At 31.1% G+C, this 19,409-nt stretch overlaps 1 protein-coding gene across 3 annotated transcripts in view; it reads left to right on the forward strand.

Annotated features, from left to right (window-relative positions):
• The first annotated feature begins 7,373 nt into the window (after positions 1–7,373).
• Positions 7,374–19,409, forward strand: part of LOC130453285 (unconventional myosin-Va) — a 32,925-nt gene continuing 20,889 nt past the window's right edge. For 2 of the 3 annotated variants that reach the window (XM_056792949.1, XM_056792957.1), the window contains exons 1-3: positions 7,374–7,606; positions 16,703–17,030; positions 18,538–18,791. In XM_056792949.1, coding sequence (XP_056648927.1) covers positions 7,580–7,606; positions 16,703–17,030; positions 18,538–18,791 — 609 coding nt within the window. In that variant the 5' untranslated portion in view covers positions 7,374–7,579. The remainder of the gene's footprint in view (positions 7,607–16,702; positions 17,031–18,537; positions 18,792–19,409) is intronic. The other variant, XM_056792941.1, reaches the window with a different exon arrangement.

Genomic DNA, 19,409 nt, shown 5'->3' on the forward strand with positions numbered 1-19,409 from the left:
GTCCCGAAGAATCAGCGAGACCCGTGATCATCCAAGGGCAAGGAAGTTCTTTAGCGGTTAGGTTATAAACATTTTCGAGGGTAGGTGTCCTTAGTGTAGATATGTGTTGAAGAGGCACCTGTTGTCGCACGGTGTACCACTGACTGTGGCTATAGAGCTTGGCCAGGTGAGGAGCCACCAAAGGTCAATGACACTCTAGACTTAACGGATTCCGGCTGGTTAGCGGTACACCTGGAGACCAGTTAGATTACAGGACTGTGTGTATGATAGGTCGAACGACGTCACTGCGGCAACGGTACACGATGTTGAGAGTTGAAAAGAAGTAGAGGGCTACTTCTTATCGAGAAGGTTTCTGCTTATATAGGGGGGGCTCAATTATAAATCAACTTTTGATATAAATATGTTCAGAAACCGAAAAAAAAAAACTAGAATATAGAGATATAAATATATAAATATAGATTTATACATGGTGAGCCGTGTAACATACTTTTATCATATCTTATAATTTACAGGGTGATTTCATTTCTTCCAAAATATGCGTCCCCATGAGGCATATTAGCATCTACGCTGATAGCTCGAAAATGAAGAAATGGTAATTAAGGACAGGAATATATGGGACAGGAATCAAGATCGCTATCCCATTTAGCTCAAAACTCAATGGAAGCAAACATTAAAGTTACTGTTTTGTGAATTCCTGGCCACACTGGATCATCCACAATGAACAAGGCTCAGAAAATTTTTATCTACGTTTTTAGTGAGCAGAACGGCACTTAAAACGTGAATACTTAAGCATACTTATTACACAATTCAGTATCTAACCTTCTAACCTTAATTCAACGATGCCAAGTGAACTTTTTCTACGATATCGCAACTTTTGGTCTTCCCGTCAACTTATATTTAGTTACCCAAAATTTTACGAACGTAAATGATTGTGCAGAGTGTTGAGGTTGAAAACTTTTCAGAAAACCATCGTATATTCAAAATGTGCGTCCCGGACGACAATCATTCCATTCGGGATAATATTTACTTAACTTTTCTTCGGTTTTGTCCATATTTACCCATCAATTAAAACAGTTTTCTCTATATTTGTATTGGAACTAATCTATTTGCTCGATTAATATAAAATTTTGACAAATGGCATAACGTATTGGAAGACTCGAACTTGACTATTCCTCAAACGGTTCTCGTATGTAGTTAAGTGAAGAGTCTAGTAAGATTTCTACCATTGTTTTTAAAACACATTTAAAATCACTTTACTCTTTGGCATAAATTAATATGTATGAACATAGTTTTGTCAAGCCGGAATATCTGGTTCAAAATTTGGTATATTGACCTAAAAATTATATAAATATTAAGTTCCTCTATAATATGTTTCAAAAACGTAATCACTTATAAAGATATTTCAGTTTCTAGAAAAATTGATAGTTTCTAGGCCTACCTCGTATACGAAGAAACATAATAATGTTTAACACTTACATTTTAGGTTCAAGGTCATGCAGGGATTTTCAAGAAACGACTTTTTTGCTTTTAAATAATAAATATTTGCATTTGTACATAACGAATATATCGATAAATTTTTTAATCAAAATTGTTTTATGCATTTATGTATCTACCTAACAAAAATCATATTCTTTACAATATGATAAAGAGTAATATTGTTTTTTTTTCTATATTTTATATATTTTACACGGTTCTTTAAAAAAGATTATCAAAAATATATTTAAAAACATCTTAACTGTTATGTATAATATATCTCCTCATCACAAACAATATTGACATATTTAGTTCTATGACGCCATCTATTATTCAGTAGTAAAAGTAACTAAGCGTTGTTGGTAGATTTTTATACTACAATATTTTTGAATTGATGTATAGATAGCGCCACTGATACTAATTTATAAAATACAGTAGGGTTGAGAAGTGATCAAAATTATAATTGCAGATATATTTATGTACAAAATTCTTTACACAAAATAAAATCTATTTTTCGAAGTATAATTTACCTTTATACCTTAGAAGTTATAGTATAGGACCTCAAAGTTAGTATTTTTAAGTATCCCTGAGGGAGAAAATGTACGGAAAAAATGATGTAACGCGATGAAAAGGGACAGTAGAAGGGATACTGTTTTATCAAGTATAAGTAATCGGTTTTGTTGTGAAGATCATTTCGAAATGAATACGTACTTTCATTTTTTAAATAGCATTTACAAAAACTTATAACTTACTCAACAGGATGTATCATTGTAACAACAATACGAGATTTTAAAGGTGTTGTGATTTGTTTTTTTGTATTGGCGTGGCGACCTTATAGGTTGTGTACTAATAATATTTTCTTATATTCACGTTTAAAACGGAGCAAATTCAACCCCTAGAATATTTTTTTTAGTAAAAAGATTAGATCGGTCTGATTTGCATGACGGAATCGTCGATGTGATATATTTTTTTAAGCTTTATCACTTGGTATCTCAAAATTGAGAGGTTCCGTGTTTTTGTCCCATGTTATTTATCATTCTATCGATATTTCATAAAATTGTTAATTGTCGTAAGATAAGCAGCCATTGCAAATGAATCTATTTGGGGAAATTTGTCCTAAGAACCACGAAAAACAGCCTTTCAAATTTTCCAAGCCCATCGTAGATGGTTTTTATTTATAATTATCATTCTAATAAAACATTAAAGAAATTGTTTATTGTTCTAATTTGGAATATTTACGGATTTTTTGAAAATAATTTCATTTTCGTTTCTGCATATTAAGATATCTACGAGTCAATTTTTGGATGTCCAAAATAAAGGAAAATTATTATATAATGTTGCATATATTTTACTATCAAATAAGCTTTTACGTGATAATCAGTTAATTAAAGATGATAGAGTCCCTGCCCACGTCCTAAATGATGTAAACAATCATCTTAATAACATTTTTTTAATAGGTGGATTGGTTAGGTTAGGTTAGGCATGGCCACAACGTTCCCCTGAATTGAATTCGATGGATTTATTTTATTTTGGGGGATATCTTAAGAGGGAACGAAACGATTGATAGAATAAACTTTCATTATGATGTTATAAGGCAGAATCTTGGAATGCAAAGTGCCCACTTCGAACATTTATTGTTTTTATTTGGTAAATTGTAGGCTAATCAACTAGATTTTTAACATTTCAATTTTTTCCTTATGTAAGTAATACGATGCTCGACAATATGCAGTTCAATTAGAATTGTTTGATTGTGTTTTCATACCTCCTGTAAGTATTTTTAATAAATAATTACAATTTAAGATAATTTTGTTCAGAATGTCTCGTTGTGGCGAATGTACAACGATCTCAAAATCTACATTAAACAAAGTGTGCCTTTTTGTTTAAAAATCTATTGAAAAAATCATTTTTGCTATATTTAGATTGTACAGATTGTCCCTGTCAAAGTTACGGATTGTTAACCATTGGACACGAGCCGCGACCGATAGAATTGTAGATTTATTTATTTTTTCAAGCACCCTGTATAATATAATTAAAATAAAGGTAATTATACACTTTCACGGTCACCTGGTTTTTTGGCTCTAGAAAATCGAAAACTAAGCCAACCTAACCTAACCTAACCAAAAAACCAGGTGACCGTGAAAGTGTATAGGTTAGGTTAGGTTAGGTTAGGTTAGGTTCGCTCTAGAAAATCGAAAAATGTGTATAATTACCATAATTTTTTGTAAAGGATTATTTTGCAAAACCGTTTTTTTTACGATTTAAAACAGTAAAACTACGAGAAATTTTCATTCCAGCTATTTCTACTAATTTTTTTTATAAATCCGAACATTTTGAGACCAAGATCATTAAAATCCATCCATTTTTCGATTTTCTAGAGCCAAAAAACCAGGTGACCGTGAAAGTGTATAATTACCAAATAAAAACCATAAGATTGGTGTTTAATGAGAAATTTCTTACCGGGACTGTACTAACTTTTTTGAAGTTTCATTGTTTCCAGGAAGTTTAAAGAAATTGCTTGGAACATTATTCTTTAAAACGTGTTGATTCGTGTTTATTTTTTATTTTTTTAAATTGCAAGAGCTGAAAACAATTTTGAATCACCAATAAGAATTGACTAATTTAAAAACATGAAATATACGTTGATGTTTACTCATAGTGCAACATTCAGGACAACATTATATTTGAACTCATTGTCGTAAGTTCAGATTTTTTATGGACACGTTTGGCGCCACACCTTATATATTACATTATACCAGAAAAAACAGATTATATTTATATTATACGCATAACTATTTGGATTCATACGAGCTGTTCCTGCTTATCATTTATAATCAACGCACGAACGAATACACCCACGTTTCACAGAATGAACCACATACTTTCAGTAAAGTACCGTTAGATTCCCAATGATATCTTCTAGGTAGTGACTAAATTGTGTATTATTCAACAAATTTACTCAATTTTACCAAAAATTTATTCATACTACTATTCTATAAAAAGTTGTCAAAAGAAACTTATTCTAAATCCGAAGAGACTTAAAATCCAGAACATTTAGAAGCATTTATATATCAAAAGGTCTACAAAATGAGAAATTAATTAAATTTACTACTAGTAACTATACGAGGGAAGTAAAAATTGCTCTAATAAACAAAGTGACCAAATTTTGCAAGCATTTTACTTGATATCAGAAAGTTATTTATAAATATTGTGTGATGTTTGAAGATACTCATTATGAAATTGCTTCTCAAGATACAGAATGTTCAGACTGTATCCCATCAATGGCTTAAAAAAAATTGACTGGACTGATGCATTTAAACTACGCGCGTAAATGGAATCGATTAAGTTTTTTTTTCTTCATTTCTATGTGATAATCAGGTATCTAATTGTTCCATATTCGTAAACAATGAAATGAAAATCTAGATTTTTGGTTCTGGAGTTATTTTTTTCATCTGGATATGTCTTTATTACTCATAGGCCCACAACTATGGACCGCACGACGTATTTTATTCCAAACCTCCCCGACGGCCAAGGGACCGTATTTAAATGTATTTTGCAGTTTGGTTGGACCGTCTTGGGTCTTTGGAACATCTCCCTACATTTGGTACATTTAATTTTATTTTAGTTTTTATATTTTTCGACATAATTCAAATAATATTTAATTAAATTTTGTTCCAGCTTTACATTACCTGTACCTATTTTTGTTAATTTTGTTTTTAAGGGTATAAAAACATGACGAAAAACATATTAGAATATAAATACATACAACATTAAAAAATTGTTGTTACAATCTGAATTTTTCGCAAAATATTGATTTCAATAACATGGCATATGGTCAGATAGATTTTTCTTGTTTTAGTCGACCACGGTTCGTGCTTTACAACCATTCCTGATCGTCTGTAAATGCTTACTGTTTCATAAGCCTAGGGCGGGCCTATGAAACATATTTTTTCACACTTTTTTTTTTATTTTTCCTTGGGTCTACAACGCGTATGGAGTGTAAAAATACGAAAAAAGTTTTTGAGCCCAGGGAAACGTTTGGTTGGAGCTCAAGGTGTTGATTATTTCATTCTTTATATCTATAAAAATTATGCAACACGAACTACAATTATTCGGTGAATATTTGTAGTGCCATTTTGAAAATAATGTTAACAATTCATTTTTTTTAACATAAGGGCCATTCTTTTCAATTGCGCGTGATTTTTGCTTAATATGTTTTTATACTTTCGTTTTTTGGTTCTAGAAAATCGAAAAATCATCTAATTTCGATGATTTTTTTTAAATCTTCGTTTTTACGGCGGATTCACAAAAAAATATGGGAATAAAACAATGAGAATTTATATTGGTTTTAAGGTTATAAAAAAATGTTCATGAAAATACACTAATTCACGTATAATTGGTAATAACTTTTTTCCAAATAATTAAATGGAATTGTTATATTTTTTTTATAATCTAAATTTTTCAATTTTCTAGCGCGTTTATGATAACATTTGAAATCAGCAAACTACATGAAATCTTTGAGTGAGATAAAAAATGAATAAACAAACATTTTTCAATGTTTTCTTTTTCCAATATGTTAGTTTTTTGTGTAGATTAACAAAAAAAATATGTGAACTGCGTTTGATGCTTTGTAAAAAAGTTATAAACGATTATATGCGAAACAGTGCGTTTATGATCACATTTAAATTCATAAAACGACATGAAATCTTTGAGTGAGATAAAAAATGAATAAACAAACATTTTTCAATTTTTCCATTTTCCAAAATGTTCGTTTTTTTGTGTAGATTAACAAAAAAAATATGTGAACTGCGTTTGATGCTTTGTAAAAAAGTTATAAACGATTATATGCGAAAAAGTGCGTTTATGATCACATTTAAATTCATAAAACGACATGAAATCTTTGAGTGAGATAAGAAATGAATAAACAAACATTATTCAATTTTTTTTCATTTTCCAAAATGTTCGTTTTTTTGTGTAGATTAACAAAAAAAATATGTGAACTGCGTTTGATGCTTTGTAAAAAAGTTATAAACGATTATATGCGAAAAAGTGCGTTTATGATCACATTTAAATTCATAAAACGACATGAAATCTTTGAGTGAGATAAGAAATGAATAAACAAACATTATTCAATTTTTTTTCATTTTCCAAAATGTTCGTTTTTTTGTGTAGATTAACAAAAAAAATATGTGAACTGCGTTTGATGCTTTGTAAAAAAGTTATAAACGATTATATGCGAAAAAGTGCGTTTATGATAACATTTAAATTCATAAAACGACATGAAATCTTTGAGTGAGATAAGAAATGAATAAACAAACATTATTCAATTTTTTCATTTTCCAGAATGTTCGTTTTTTGTGTAGATTAACAAAAAAAATATGTGAACTGCGTTTGATGCTTTGTAAAAAAGTTATAAAGGATTATATGCGAAAAAATGCGTTTATAATCACATTTATAATCATAAAACTATATGACATCGCCAGGTGAGATCTTTCCCGTATTTTTTTCCATAAATCCACCGTACAACCGAAGATTAAAAAAAATCATGGAAATTGGATGATTTTTCGATTTTCTAGAGCCAAAAAACGTGGGAACCGCGAAAGTATAAAATTATAAAACTACCTAACTCAATGTAAATAAATATTTCAAAAGTTATTTTTTTCATATTTTGAATTGAATTAAAATAGGAAGTAAAAAATCTAGCGGTATATAATGAGCATCAAATTACATAAATGCATAAAAAAATTCATTGATCCGCAAAAACGCATTAATCAATTAAACTAAAATTATTAAGATTATGACCGTGACCCCGTGACCTTTCAAAACCTACCTTCCTCAAGCATGATCCAACTTTTACTAGCACTTAGACGGCAACACTGCGACGCAGGACTGGTTTTTTGATCAATATCCACTATAGGCAAGCATGGTGCGCTGTAAACGTGGAACATTTTCTGGTCATACAATTTTTGTGTTTGCAAAAACAGCCGTTGATAAGATAAGCAGTTTTTATTGAGGACAGGTACATTTATATGTGTATGTTCGCATCTACCTGTTAAATTCTTTACAAGTTCGGAACGTGGTTTGTGATTTCGGTTTTTGATTATAAGAAATGTCCGCTGTAGAATTATATACTAAAGTGAGTACAATAATATCTTTTTACCTTCAAAATTATTTATTATATTGTTATATATATACAGTACACCCCGACAAAATCTATTTTTTACCTTATCTATATAAATATTTCCTTATCAAATATTTTACTATTCATATTTCCAAACTTTTAAGCTTAAAAATTAATGATGAACATTTTTATCGACTTTTTTCATGTTTGTTTCAGTCAGGAAATGATAATGATTAAATTCGTGTTGAAAATAATATTTTTTAACAAATTCTCCATGTAAAATGATAAAGTTTGTTTATATATTTTGTAGTATATAATAGAATTTATATATAGTAAATTTGTGTAACACTATATATCGAATATAATGACCCAGTTACTAGTAAACAACCTCATAGTCGTCCACGCAACAAAACACGCAATCCCTTCAAATATAAAGAAAATCTATTAAAAGTAAAGTTCGTCGATTATGTTAATTTAAGTTATTTCATTATCTAAAGAAGGTTAATTGAAATGAAATGAAATAATATGATTTCTATCATTAAATATTTGAAGTATTTGGTGCAAGAAAGTGCCTAAACTCCATTTAGAAAATTGGGTTTAAAAACGAGACCTTAGTACTACCTTCCAATCCTGCGAAGTGTTAATTAAACCCTGTGCTTCACTTCCAAAGCTTCCAAAGTTAGATCTGAACGACCTTCGTGCAAAATTGTTACTTCAAATTATTTTAAATAATTTAAATCGTTTCAAAAATGATTAGTTATAAGGGTACTTTTGTAGGGTGTTATACAGTAGAAAAAGAGGACGGTTTTTGATTTTACTTTAATTTTTTACGAAATCATTCTAAAATTACCTTAAAATAGAAAACTTAGTAATCGATAGAAATCATTATTTTTGGCGTAAGCACCCTTCAGTTTTATTTGACTCAAAGCTTTGCTTATAAAATTGTTTTTGTTTATTTTGCCCAATTTGAATTGGATATTTAGCCCTACCTGCAATGTTCAGCAGTTCATAATTGGATATAGTTTTGTTTTTCAAAATATTTTCCATCAAGATCAATACACTTCTACATAAGTTTAAACCAATTGTCGAGGCATTTTGTTAATTCCAAAACCTGTGATTTGAACCGCTTCTTCAGGTGTAAAAAACGGTGACCTCGCAATTTTTTTGATCTATTGGAATAAGAAGAAAGCACCAGGTGCCAAATAAGGATTGTTCAACGAATTGCCTATCTATTAGATGTTTTGTCTGTTCGAAGATCGCATTGTCGTGATGGAGATTAATACGTCTTCTGCGATTGGTATCCCTGAACACTTCTGGTAAACAAATGCTGAAGAATTAACCGTTCTTCGTCGCTTCAATGAAACGGTAGTGACGTTTCAAGTTATTCCGAAAGAATAGGCTACCATTTAGTTTTGTTGGATTTGGCTCATTCCAAACAGCCGATAGTTTCGAGTTCATATGCATAGATCCATGATTCGTTGTCTGTCTCGATTTTTTGAAGCACCAAATTTTTTTAACAGCCAAATGTTCACGTAATTTTCTCTTCTGTAACTGGTAACCAAATGTTTTTATGAAATTACTTTTTCCCCCGGGGAATTCAGTTCTATGCAATTTAAGAACATTTTATTATACAATCAAGTTTCCTTTATATCAAAATTACAATAATTAAACTATTCGGTACACAAGTAGAATTTTTTGAAATTATATTTATCCCTAACTCTAATCAGCTGCGAAGTAACGTTTTTCCCAAATCCTTCAACCTACAGATGATCAATATCCACAGGATATGCACACGATAGACACAACTCAAAATATTCGAATGTGCTTTCTTTTTACATAAAAATCCACCGGACTTACCAGATCTGGCACCAGTGATTTCTTCCTGTTTCCTTATCTTAAAATTTCATCTGCAGAAGATTTCAATCTGATGACACATAGGTAAACGCCTTTTTGAGGAAACGGACGATTATTTGACAAAGTTACAGCATCGCAATACTGATTGAAAAGGAAATTAATTAACTAATTAATAATATGTGCTTTATTATACGTAAAAATCCACCGGACTTACCAGATCTAGCACCAGTGATTTCTTCCTGTTTCCTTATTTTAAAATTTCATCTGCAGGAGATTTCAATCTGATGACGCATAGGTAAACGCCTTTTTGAGGAAAAAGACGATTATTTGACAAAGTTACAGCATCGCAATACTGATTGAAAAGGAGATTAATTAACTAATTAATAATATGTGCTTTATTATACGTAAAAATCCACCGGACTTACCAGATCTGGCACCAGTGATTTCTTCCTGTTTCCTTATCTTAAAATTTCATCTGCAGGAGATTTTAATCTGATGACGCATAGGTAAACGCCTTTTTGAGGAAACGGACGATTATTTGACAAAGTTACAGCATCGCAATACTGATTGAAAAGGAGATTAGTTAACTAATTAAAAATATGTGCTTTATTATACGTAAAAATCCACCGGACTTACTAGATCTGGCACCAGTGATTTCTTCCTGTTTCCTTATCTTAAAATTTCATCTGCAGGAGATTTCAATCTGATGACGCATAGGTAAACGCCTTTTTGAGGAAACGGACGATTATTTGACAAAGTTACAGCATCGCAATACTGATTGAAAAGGAGATTAGTTAACTAATTAAAAATATGTGCTTTATTATACGTAAAAATCCACCGGACTTACTAGATCTGGCACCAGTGATTTCTTCCTGTTTCCTTATCTTAAAATTTCATCTGCAGGAGATTTCAATCTGATGACGCATAGGTAAACGCCTTTTTGAGGAAACGGACGATTATTTGACAAAGTTACAGCATCGCAATACTGATTGAAAAGGAGATTAGTTAACTAATTAAAAATATGTGCTTTATTATACGTAAAAATCCACCGGACTTACCAGATCTGGCACCAGTGATTTCTTCCTGTTTCCTTATCTTAAAATTTCATCTGCAGGAGATTTCAATCTGATGACGCATAGGTAAACGCCTTTTTGAGGAAAAAGACGATTATTTGACAAAGTTACAGCATCGCAATACTGATTGAAAAGGAGATTAGTTAACTAATTAAAAATATGTGCTTTATTATACGTAAAAATCCACCGGACTTACCAGATCTGGCACCAGTGATTTCTTCCTGTTTCCTTATCTTAAAATTTCATCTGCAGGAGATTTCAATCTGATGACGCATAGGTAAACGCCTTTTTGAGGAAAAAGACGATTATTTGACAAAGTTACAGCATCGCAATACTGATTGAAAAGGAGATTAGTTAACTAATTAAAAATATGTGCTTTATTATACGTAAAAATCCACCGGACTTACCAGATCTGGCACCAGTGATTTCTTCCTGTTTCCTTATCTTAAAATTTCATCTGCAGGAGATTTCAATCTGATGACGCATAGGTAAACGCCTTTTTGAGGAAACGGACGATTATTTGACAAAGTTACAGCATCGCAATACTGATTGAAAAGGAGATTAGTTAACTAATTAAAAATATGTGCTTTATTATACGTAAAAATCCACCGGACTTACCAGATCTGGCACCAGTGATTTCTTCCTGTTTCCTTATCTTAAAATTTCATCTGCAGGAGATTTCAATCTGATGACGCATAGGTAAACGCCTTTTTGAGGAAACGGACGATTATTTGACAAAGTTACAGCATCGCAATACTGATTGAAAAGGAGATTAGTTAACTAATTAAAAATATGTGCTTTATTATACGTAAAAATCCACCGGACTTACCAGATCTGGCACCAGTGATTTCTTCCTGTTTCCTTATCTTAAAATTTCATCTGCAGGAGATTTCAATCTGATGACGCATAGGTAAACGCCTTTTTGAGGAAAAAGACGATTATTTGACAAAGTTACAGCATCGCAATACTGATTGAAAAGGAGATTAGTTAACTAATTAAAAATATGTGCTTTATTATACGTAAAAATCCACCGGACTTACTAGATCTGGCACCAGTGATTTCTTCCTGTTTCCTTATCTTAAAATTTCATCTGCAGGAGATTTCAATCTGATGACACATAGGTAAATGCCTTTTTGAGGAAAAGGACGATTATTTGACAAAGTTACAGCATCGCAATACTGATTGAAAAGGAGATTAGTTAACTAATTAAAAATATGTGCTTTATTATACGTAAAAATCCACCGGACTTACCAGATCTGGCACCAGTGATTTCTTCCTGTTTCCTTATCTTAAAATTTCATCTGCAGGAGATTTCAATCTGATGACGCATAGGTAAACGCCTTTTTGAGGTAAAAGACGATTATTTGACAAAGTTACAGCATCGCAATACTGATTGAAAAGGAGATTAATTAACTAATTAATAATATGTGCTTTATTATACGTAAAAATCCACCGGACTTACCAGATCTGGCACCAGTGATTTCTTCCTGTTTCCTTATTTTAAAATTTCATCTGCAGGAGATTTCAATCTGATGACGCATAGGTAAACGCCTTTTTGAGGAAAAAGACGATTATTTGACAAAGTTACAGCATCGCAATACTGATTGAAAAGGAGATTAATTAACTAATTAATAATATGTGCTTTATTATACGTAAAAATCCACCGGACTTACCAGATCTGGCACCAGTGATTTCTTCCTGTTTCCTTATTTTAAAATTTCATCTGCAGGAGATTTCAATCTGATGACGCATAGGTAAACGCCTTTTTGAGGTAAAAGACGATTATTTGACAAAGTTACAGCATCGCAATACTGATTGAAAAGGAGATTAATTAACTAATTAATAATATGTGCTTTATTATACGTAAAAATCCACCGGACTTACCAGATCTGGCACCAGTGATTTCTTCCTGTTTCCTTATCTTAAAATTTCATCTGCAGGAGATTTCAATCTGATGACGCATAGGTAAACGCCTTTTTGAGGAAAAAGACGATTATTTGACAAAGTTACAGCATCGCAATACTGATTGAAAAGGAGATTAATTAACTAATTAATAATATGTGCTTTATTATACGTAAAAATCCACCGGACTTACCAGATGTGGCACCAGTGATTTCTTCCTGTTTCCTTATTTTAAAATTTCATCTGCAGGAGATTTCAATCTGATGACGCATAGGTAAACGCCTTTTTGAGGAAACGGACGATTATTTGACAAAGTTATAGCATCGCAATACTGATTGAAAAGGAGATTAGTTAACTAATTAAAAATAATTCCCTGTTTGTTTCTTGGGTCGAAAATTTCCAAGACACCGTCGTATAATAATTTTACGAATCATATAAATCGAGCATGAATATATGTGTCGAATTGCAGATTCTCAATATTACAGGATCATTCGGAAAAATATGAGATAACCCTGTATTTGAAAAACATACTTCCATAACAAATCATGTGAACATCAATTATCTAAATTGTTAATTATATGACCGTAAGGCTTACAATACTTATTGTTTTGACCTTTCACTACTATTTTCTCTTCCCTGAGAACCTTTCATAAGTCAATTAACAATATTTTTAATAATTGTTTCTTAAATTTTCATTTTTCAATTCGTCGTGTCTTCCATAACTGATCTCATGATTCTATTTCAATCTTATTCAATAATAGTTTGATATTATATTATAAATTATAATAAAAAACTTGTTAAACCAAGATTAGATTGGAAATTGGCTTCGTCGATTTACGTTGTGGCCAATTCACCTAAAAAGTCTAATACTAAAGGAATTTATTTAAATTATTATCGAGTTAACCTGATCATGATCTGAATCTTCGAAAACTAATGCGGATCACGTTCATGGTTCTTTGGAAACTGATCGAGTTAATTGGGTCGTAGTCATATACTTTCCACTCTGCTATAAAATTTCCTACGATCTAATAAAGTGACTAACCTCTAGTTAATATATAAGAGACAATAGAATAAAAAAAACTCTACCTATCTATACCTGACCCTAACAGGATCGGATTATGTATGGTCCCGATGTTTTTGCCTGTGTCAATACATTTCGAGCTATGAAACAGTGTCCATTATAAAGTGTATTTTTATATGTCTACCAAAAAGCGAGTTTTTAAAAATTAAATTTCAACACGTGTGGAAATGATTGACAAAGAAATCCGAGGTAAGTATATTGTGTCAGAATACACTATATAATAGACACTGTCTCATGGCTCGAAATGAACTGACACAGACAATCATTTCCACATGCGTTGAAATTTTGTAAAATCGACAAACTTCTAGTAGAATTGAATTTTTTGCAGACAACCCTATATGTATAGCAACGTATGTATTGATATAAAATTTTTTCTACTTTTCAATCAACCGAAAATTTGGCATCGATATACATGTTTATATCTGCAACTCAGTAGTTTCTTCATATGAATAATAGACAATCCAATGTTTGCATATTCTTTATGTTTTATACTTTAAGTGAGGATAAAACTTTTCAATTTAATCTTGATGTTGCACAATGCCCCCGCAATAAATAGCCATAAATTTAGGACTTTTGGGTCTTAACAAAGTTTATGTTCATTGAAGAAACTCACATGGTCGAGACATCGACTTAGACGCTGTGAATGATTATACCAAAATATAGGGGCTTCAACCGAAAGTTTTATTTACTTTTTGAATATTTCTCGTATTTATTATAATAGTTTCCAATAATTAAAAAAATGAGATTGTAGCAAATGAAGAGAATGATTCATTACTCATTCAGGTTATCATTGATATTATCATTTGATATTATTTAATGTCAAATGTGGTCGTTTTTTAACCTTCAAATCTTTCTGTAACGAAAGTTTCGAGTTACATGGATATTCTGTATTTGATTACACATAATTGACATAAATCGTTTCGTTATTTCATATAAATATACAGGGTGTACCCCATAAGAACTGACACAGAACAGAGGCGTATAAGGGAGCCAAAAATTTGGCGGGGGCAATTTACTTCTATACCAAGCTAAATACCCGAGGAATTTGGGGCTCCAAATTTGGAAAAAAATTAGTATCTATGCAATCATTTACCTTTAAAATACTTTGTTAATGGTATAAGGTAATTGTAAGTAAAATTTCACTGAAGTTTTCCATCTGTCAGTTGAATAACAAAATTTTAACTTTGGCTTTTGTTTAAGCTTTCCTATAATTACCAAATTTTTTATCCTATCCATCCTCAATTTACCTTTTATTTTCCTAAACTGTTTAATCTCTGCTACATTTTATTTTTTATTCATATATACACTACCGTTAAAAAATTTTTGCCCAGCCCATAATTCATTCATTAAATTTCAAAATAATTCACCATAATTTGTTTATTTTAGTCAAACGCATGTTTATATTGAATACGACAAGTTAAAACTTAACAAAATCGTTCATTATTCTTCAACTGTGAATTATTTTTTTGGTGTTTATGATTGTAGTTAGTCCTGTTAGGCGCAAGAACTTTTTGGACCGAGACATCTTATTGTGAAGTTCGTAGACGAATTGTTTCCGTTCTCGTAAATTCAGACTTGTAAGTTTTAAAATCGGCTAAACCAAGAAATTATCGGTTGAACCTCGTGCATTAATCACAAGTCTTCATAGTCTAGGCAGAGATAGTAGCTCAGATCAATGAATCTAGAGATTTATCTTTTCGTACTTCTACAATGAAAGTACGTCAAATAACTCAAGGAGAAAACATCGATTCAATGTTTTATTGTTTTCCACTGATGGGAACAAGAGCTGTCAACCAAAAGATGCGCAGAAGGCGATTTTCATCACTTCGAGCTGTTGAAGTGTTTCAAAACCATGTTTCTACTAAATTAGCTTCATTTGGGAAAAATGTTTCCAGAATTTGCTTGAACGTATGGAAAAATGGTTCAACAAGCAAATAAACATTTTGTCTTGTATTTGTTCATTTCTATCTCCTATTTTGTAAAAACCCTCGTATTATAGTGATCTTTCGTCATCACATGATTTTATTATAGTCCTGGAATCGGTTAATCTTTCATAAAATTGTAAAATCAACATTGATCCCATTGTATATACTTAGATTTTTTATTTTGAATCTTAGATTTTGATTGTAATTTTTATAACTTTTATTTAGTTATCATTTTTCTTGTATTTTGTGTTAGTAAAGTAGTTATTTGTTTAAAAAAAAGTATTTTACCGTGAAAACACGTAATTCCAGCGAATTTTCTATCTATAATCACACCGTTGAAACTTGTATCTTTTACTTGGATGGAATCGGAGGACAAATTTCGGAGTTTTCGCGTTATGATCGTGGAGCGTTTGCCTGTCAAACTGTCACGAAGTTGTCAATTGTCAAAAAAAACTATAAGGATGATGGTAATTTTATTTTAAAATATAGTTTTTATCAGATAATAAATGAAAAAAAACTTGTATGTCAAAAAGAATGGGTTTCTTGACGTGTCGGACTCAGCAAAAATGTCAAATTTAAAGACAAAAAAATTATTAACACATAGCTGATTCTAACAATGTGAAATTATAATTTTATCGGTTTCACGGTTTTTTATTAACACTGGATAAAATTTATCATTATGGAATCATCCCAATGGAGATAACATTATGTTAGTTAATACAATGAGTCATCGCAGTTAAATTTAATCGGTTATTTGATCTTCGTTCACAAGTAGCTGTTCATTATCATCTCCATCTTATAAGTAATCAGTTTATTGGCAAATATTTACGAGGGTTTCAAAAATTATTGAAGAGTACACCCAGCTAAAAGATTTTGATATTTAAAAAGGTTCATTCCCACATTAAGAGGGTTGGTACTTAAGTTTTGAGATAGACAAAAAAATTTATTATTGGATATGGCTCTGCAAATCTTCAGGTGTAGAAGAATTGACCTCGCAATTTATTTTTGATCTACAGCAATGTGTGTATGCCAAACAAAGACTGTACGGTGGATGACCCATAACTTCGATGTTTTGACTGTTAAAAAACATTTTTGTTTGATCTGATATATGAGAGTTCATTTGGTTTCCTTAATTTTTCGAACACCACTGGTACACAAATGCTGGTGTACCATTAAGAATTGGTTATCCCAGTCGATTGTTTTTTAGTTAAGATCCAGAACCAATTAATACGCTCAAAAATATTATAAATATATTGAAATTTGTGTTTGTTTCCAGGGAACGCAAGTATGGATTCCACACGCAGAAATAGTATGGGAAGCAGCGGAGTTACTTGAAGATTATACCCTGTCAAAAAAGTCGATAAGTGTATTTACTGCATCCAAAGAAACTAAAGTATTGACTATAAAAACCGAAAATGATCTTCCTTATTTGATGAATCCCAGGATATTACTGGGTGAAAACGATTTAACGGCCTTGTCGTATCTTCACGAACCCGCCGTTTTAAATAATTTACAATACAGATTTTGCCAAAAGAATTATATTTATACATATTGCGGGATTGTACTGGTTGCAATAAACCCTTATACCGAGTTACCTATATACAGTAAGTGACACAACAAACACCGACAAAAATGATAATTTCAAAATTTTATATAAATTTGACAGTTTAGTTTGTACTTTGTGAAACAGACAAATGGAAAAAATTCTTTGAGAAATAAATTAGAGCATATTAGAAAAAACTTACGGACACATCGATTTGTATTTTAATATGAGCATTTATTATACAGGGTGTGACAAGTGACAGTAGCCAATATCAACATTCTATTTTAAATGCAACCTCCTGTATATTATTTAGAGTAGCCTACAAAAAGATAACATTTTTTTTATTCAAAATCAGATCTCATCTACCAATAGGGTTATGTAGGACGCTTTCTATGATTTTTTCAACTTTTTGTTTGGTAACCAATAGACCTGAGTGATTTTTTAGATTATTCAAAATTATTATATAGGTAAAATAAAAATGCCCAACGTGTATCTAGGATAGTTTAACTGATGTAGCTTCTAGCGTGTAACCAATATATTGAAGCCAATTCCTGTCACCCAAATGATTTTTTCGTCACCAAAAACAAAAAATTACTCGCTAAAAATGGTGATATCAAAATGTAGGACTCGATGTGGAATCGATCCTACAGAGGTCTGGTTCACTTCGTCGAACAAAAACCTTCTCAAATTGAGTTCGTCAAAAAGTCAGACATCGTCGTTGGAAAATCTCCGACACCAGATGACTCCTAACTTCATATGGAGGCAAGAGCAAGTGGCCTTGTTTATCACCCCAAGAGGTTTGCATCCATTTTGGCATGAAGAGGAGGGTTATCTCCTATTGACGAGGCTCTCCTGAAGACGACGACGACATGGCGCCTAACTAATGGGATATCAACCATCTCCCGAAGGATAAGGAGAAGGTAAACACCACACACTGAGCATGCCGGAGGGTTCCAGCTCTACGAAAGAGGGATTCACCAGACTCCAATCCGAGAAGATTCTCTCGGCGTGGAAGACATAATCCATGTGTAGTATTCTAACTTATATTCAATTATTTCGGAAATATTGAGTGTTTTTAGGTTAATTACAAAAATTAATATTGAAAAAATAAATTTATTTCACAAATTTGCTACATAATACTTAATATTTATTTCCAATTTAACTCTTGATATTGAAAAAGTGAACAAAAACAATTCCAGCGTTCTGGAAATAGTGGCTTTTAAATCGAGAATACCAAATATGATTTATTCTCTACGAGGATGATTCTAGAAGTACCTTACCCAACAAAGAAAAGACAAAAATTTTGTAAAAAAATATTTATATTTCAACGTAATCTCCTTTTAGCTTCATACACTTTTTCCAGTGATGTTTAATAAATTCGGTACACCTCATTTGGTCCACAATTGCGATGTTTGTCTCCGCAAACAAAAATTAAACAACATGGCGTCTTCAAATTTGAAACAAATCTTGTATATATTGTGTACTTTCTAATCCAGTGGTATTTTTCAAGCAACTATCGCTAGAATTGATAATATTCACTGTTTATTATTTTGACTTAATTTTTGTAGACATTGATACAATACAAACATACAGGGGTCAGAGTTTGGGTAATCTCGATCCACATGTCTTCGCAGTTGCCGAAGAAGCCTTCACAAAATTGGAAAGAGAACAAAGGGATCAAAGTATAATTGTTTCTGGTGAGAGTGGTGCCGGTAAAACGGTATCTGCGAAATACACGATGAGGTATTTTGCTACGGTTGGCGGAAGCACAACGGAAACTCAAGTGGAAAAAAAAGTTTTAGCGAGCAGCCCAATAATGGAGGTAACTCTAATATAAAATTTGTAAAAACAAATATTTTGTTGGAGTTTCAGTTAAATTATTGAAAATTAGTGAATAAATTTTCTTGTCTCCAGGATTTGTATTTAAACTTTTTGCACATAACCTCAAAATTTATGTGAAAAATTGGTTTTTTATTTTTATCTTTTACATAAAACTTTTTTTTACTAAATTTGTTCGAAACTTACCTTTCTATGTCACAAATACACTATAATTTATTTGATTTGAAATATTTATTTTTTAAAATCGAAAAATCTCCCGCCTTTTTTATAATATCTGTGAGATTTTAGGTCGTTGAAATCTCTATTTTCTGATATAAATAAATTACAATTTGTTTGACACATAAAAAGGTAAGTATTTTGTAAAAGATAAACATAAAAAACATAATTATTGTAGAAAATATCATCCAAATCATGGTGACTTTTTTCAGAAATTATAAAAAAAGAAAAATATTGGTAATCGAAATTTTTTAAGCATATACATTATTTTTAGGCATTTATCAAAGTTTTACACTATAATTACATGAAAAATGTGAGCTTCAATGTTACATTGTCAAATAAAAGTAATTATAGTGTAAAATTTTGATAAATTTAAAAAGAAATG

The sequence above is a fragment of the Diorhabda sublineata genome, chromosome 1 (assembly GCF_026230105.1).
Source record: "Diorhabda sublineata isolate icDioSubl1.1 chromosome 1, icDioSubl1.1, whole genome shotgun sequence".
In the NCBI taxonomy this organism is placed as follows: Eukaryota; Metazoa; Arthropoda; class Insecta; order Coleoptera; family Chrysomelidae; genus Diorhabda; species Diorhabda sublineata.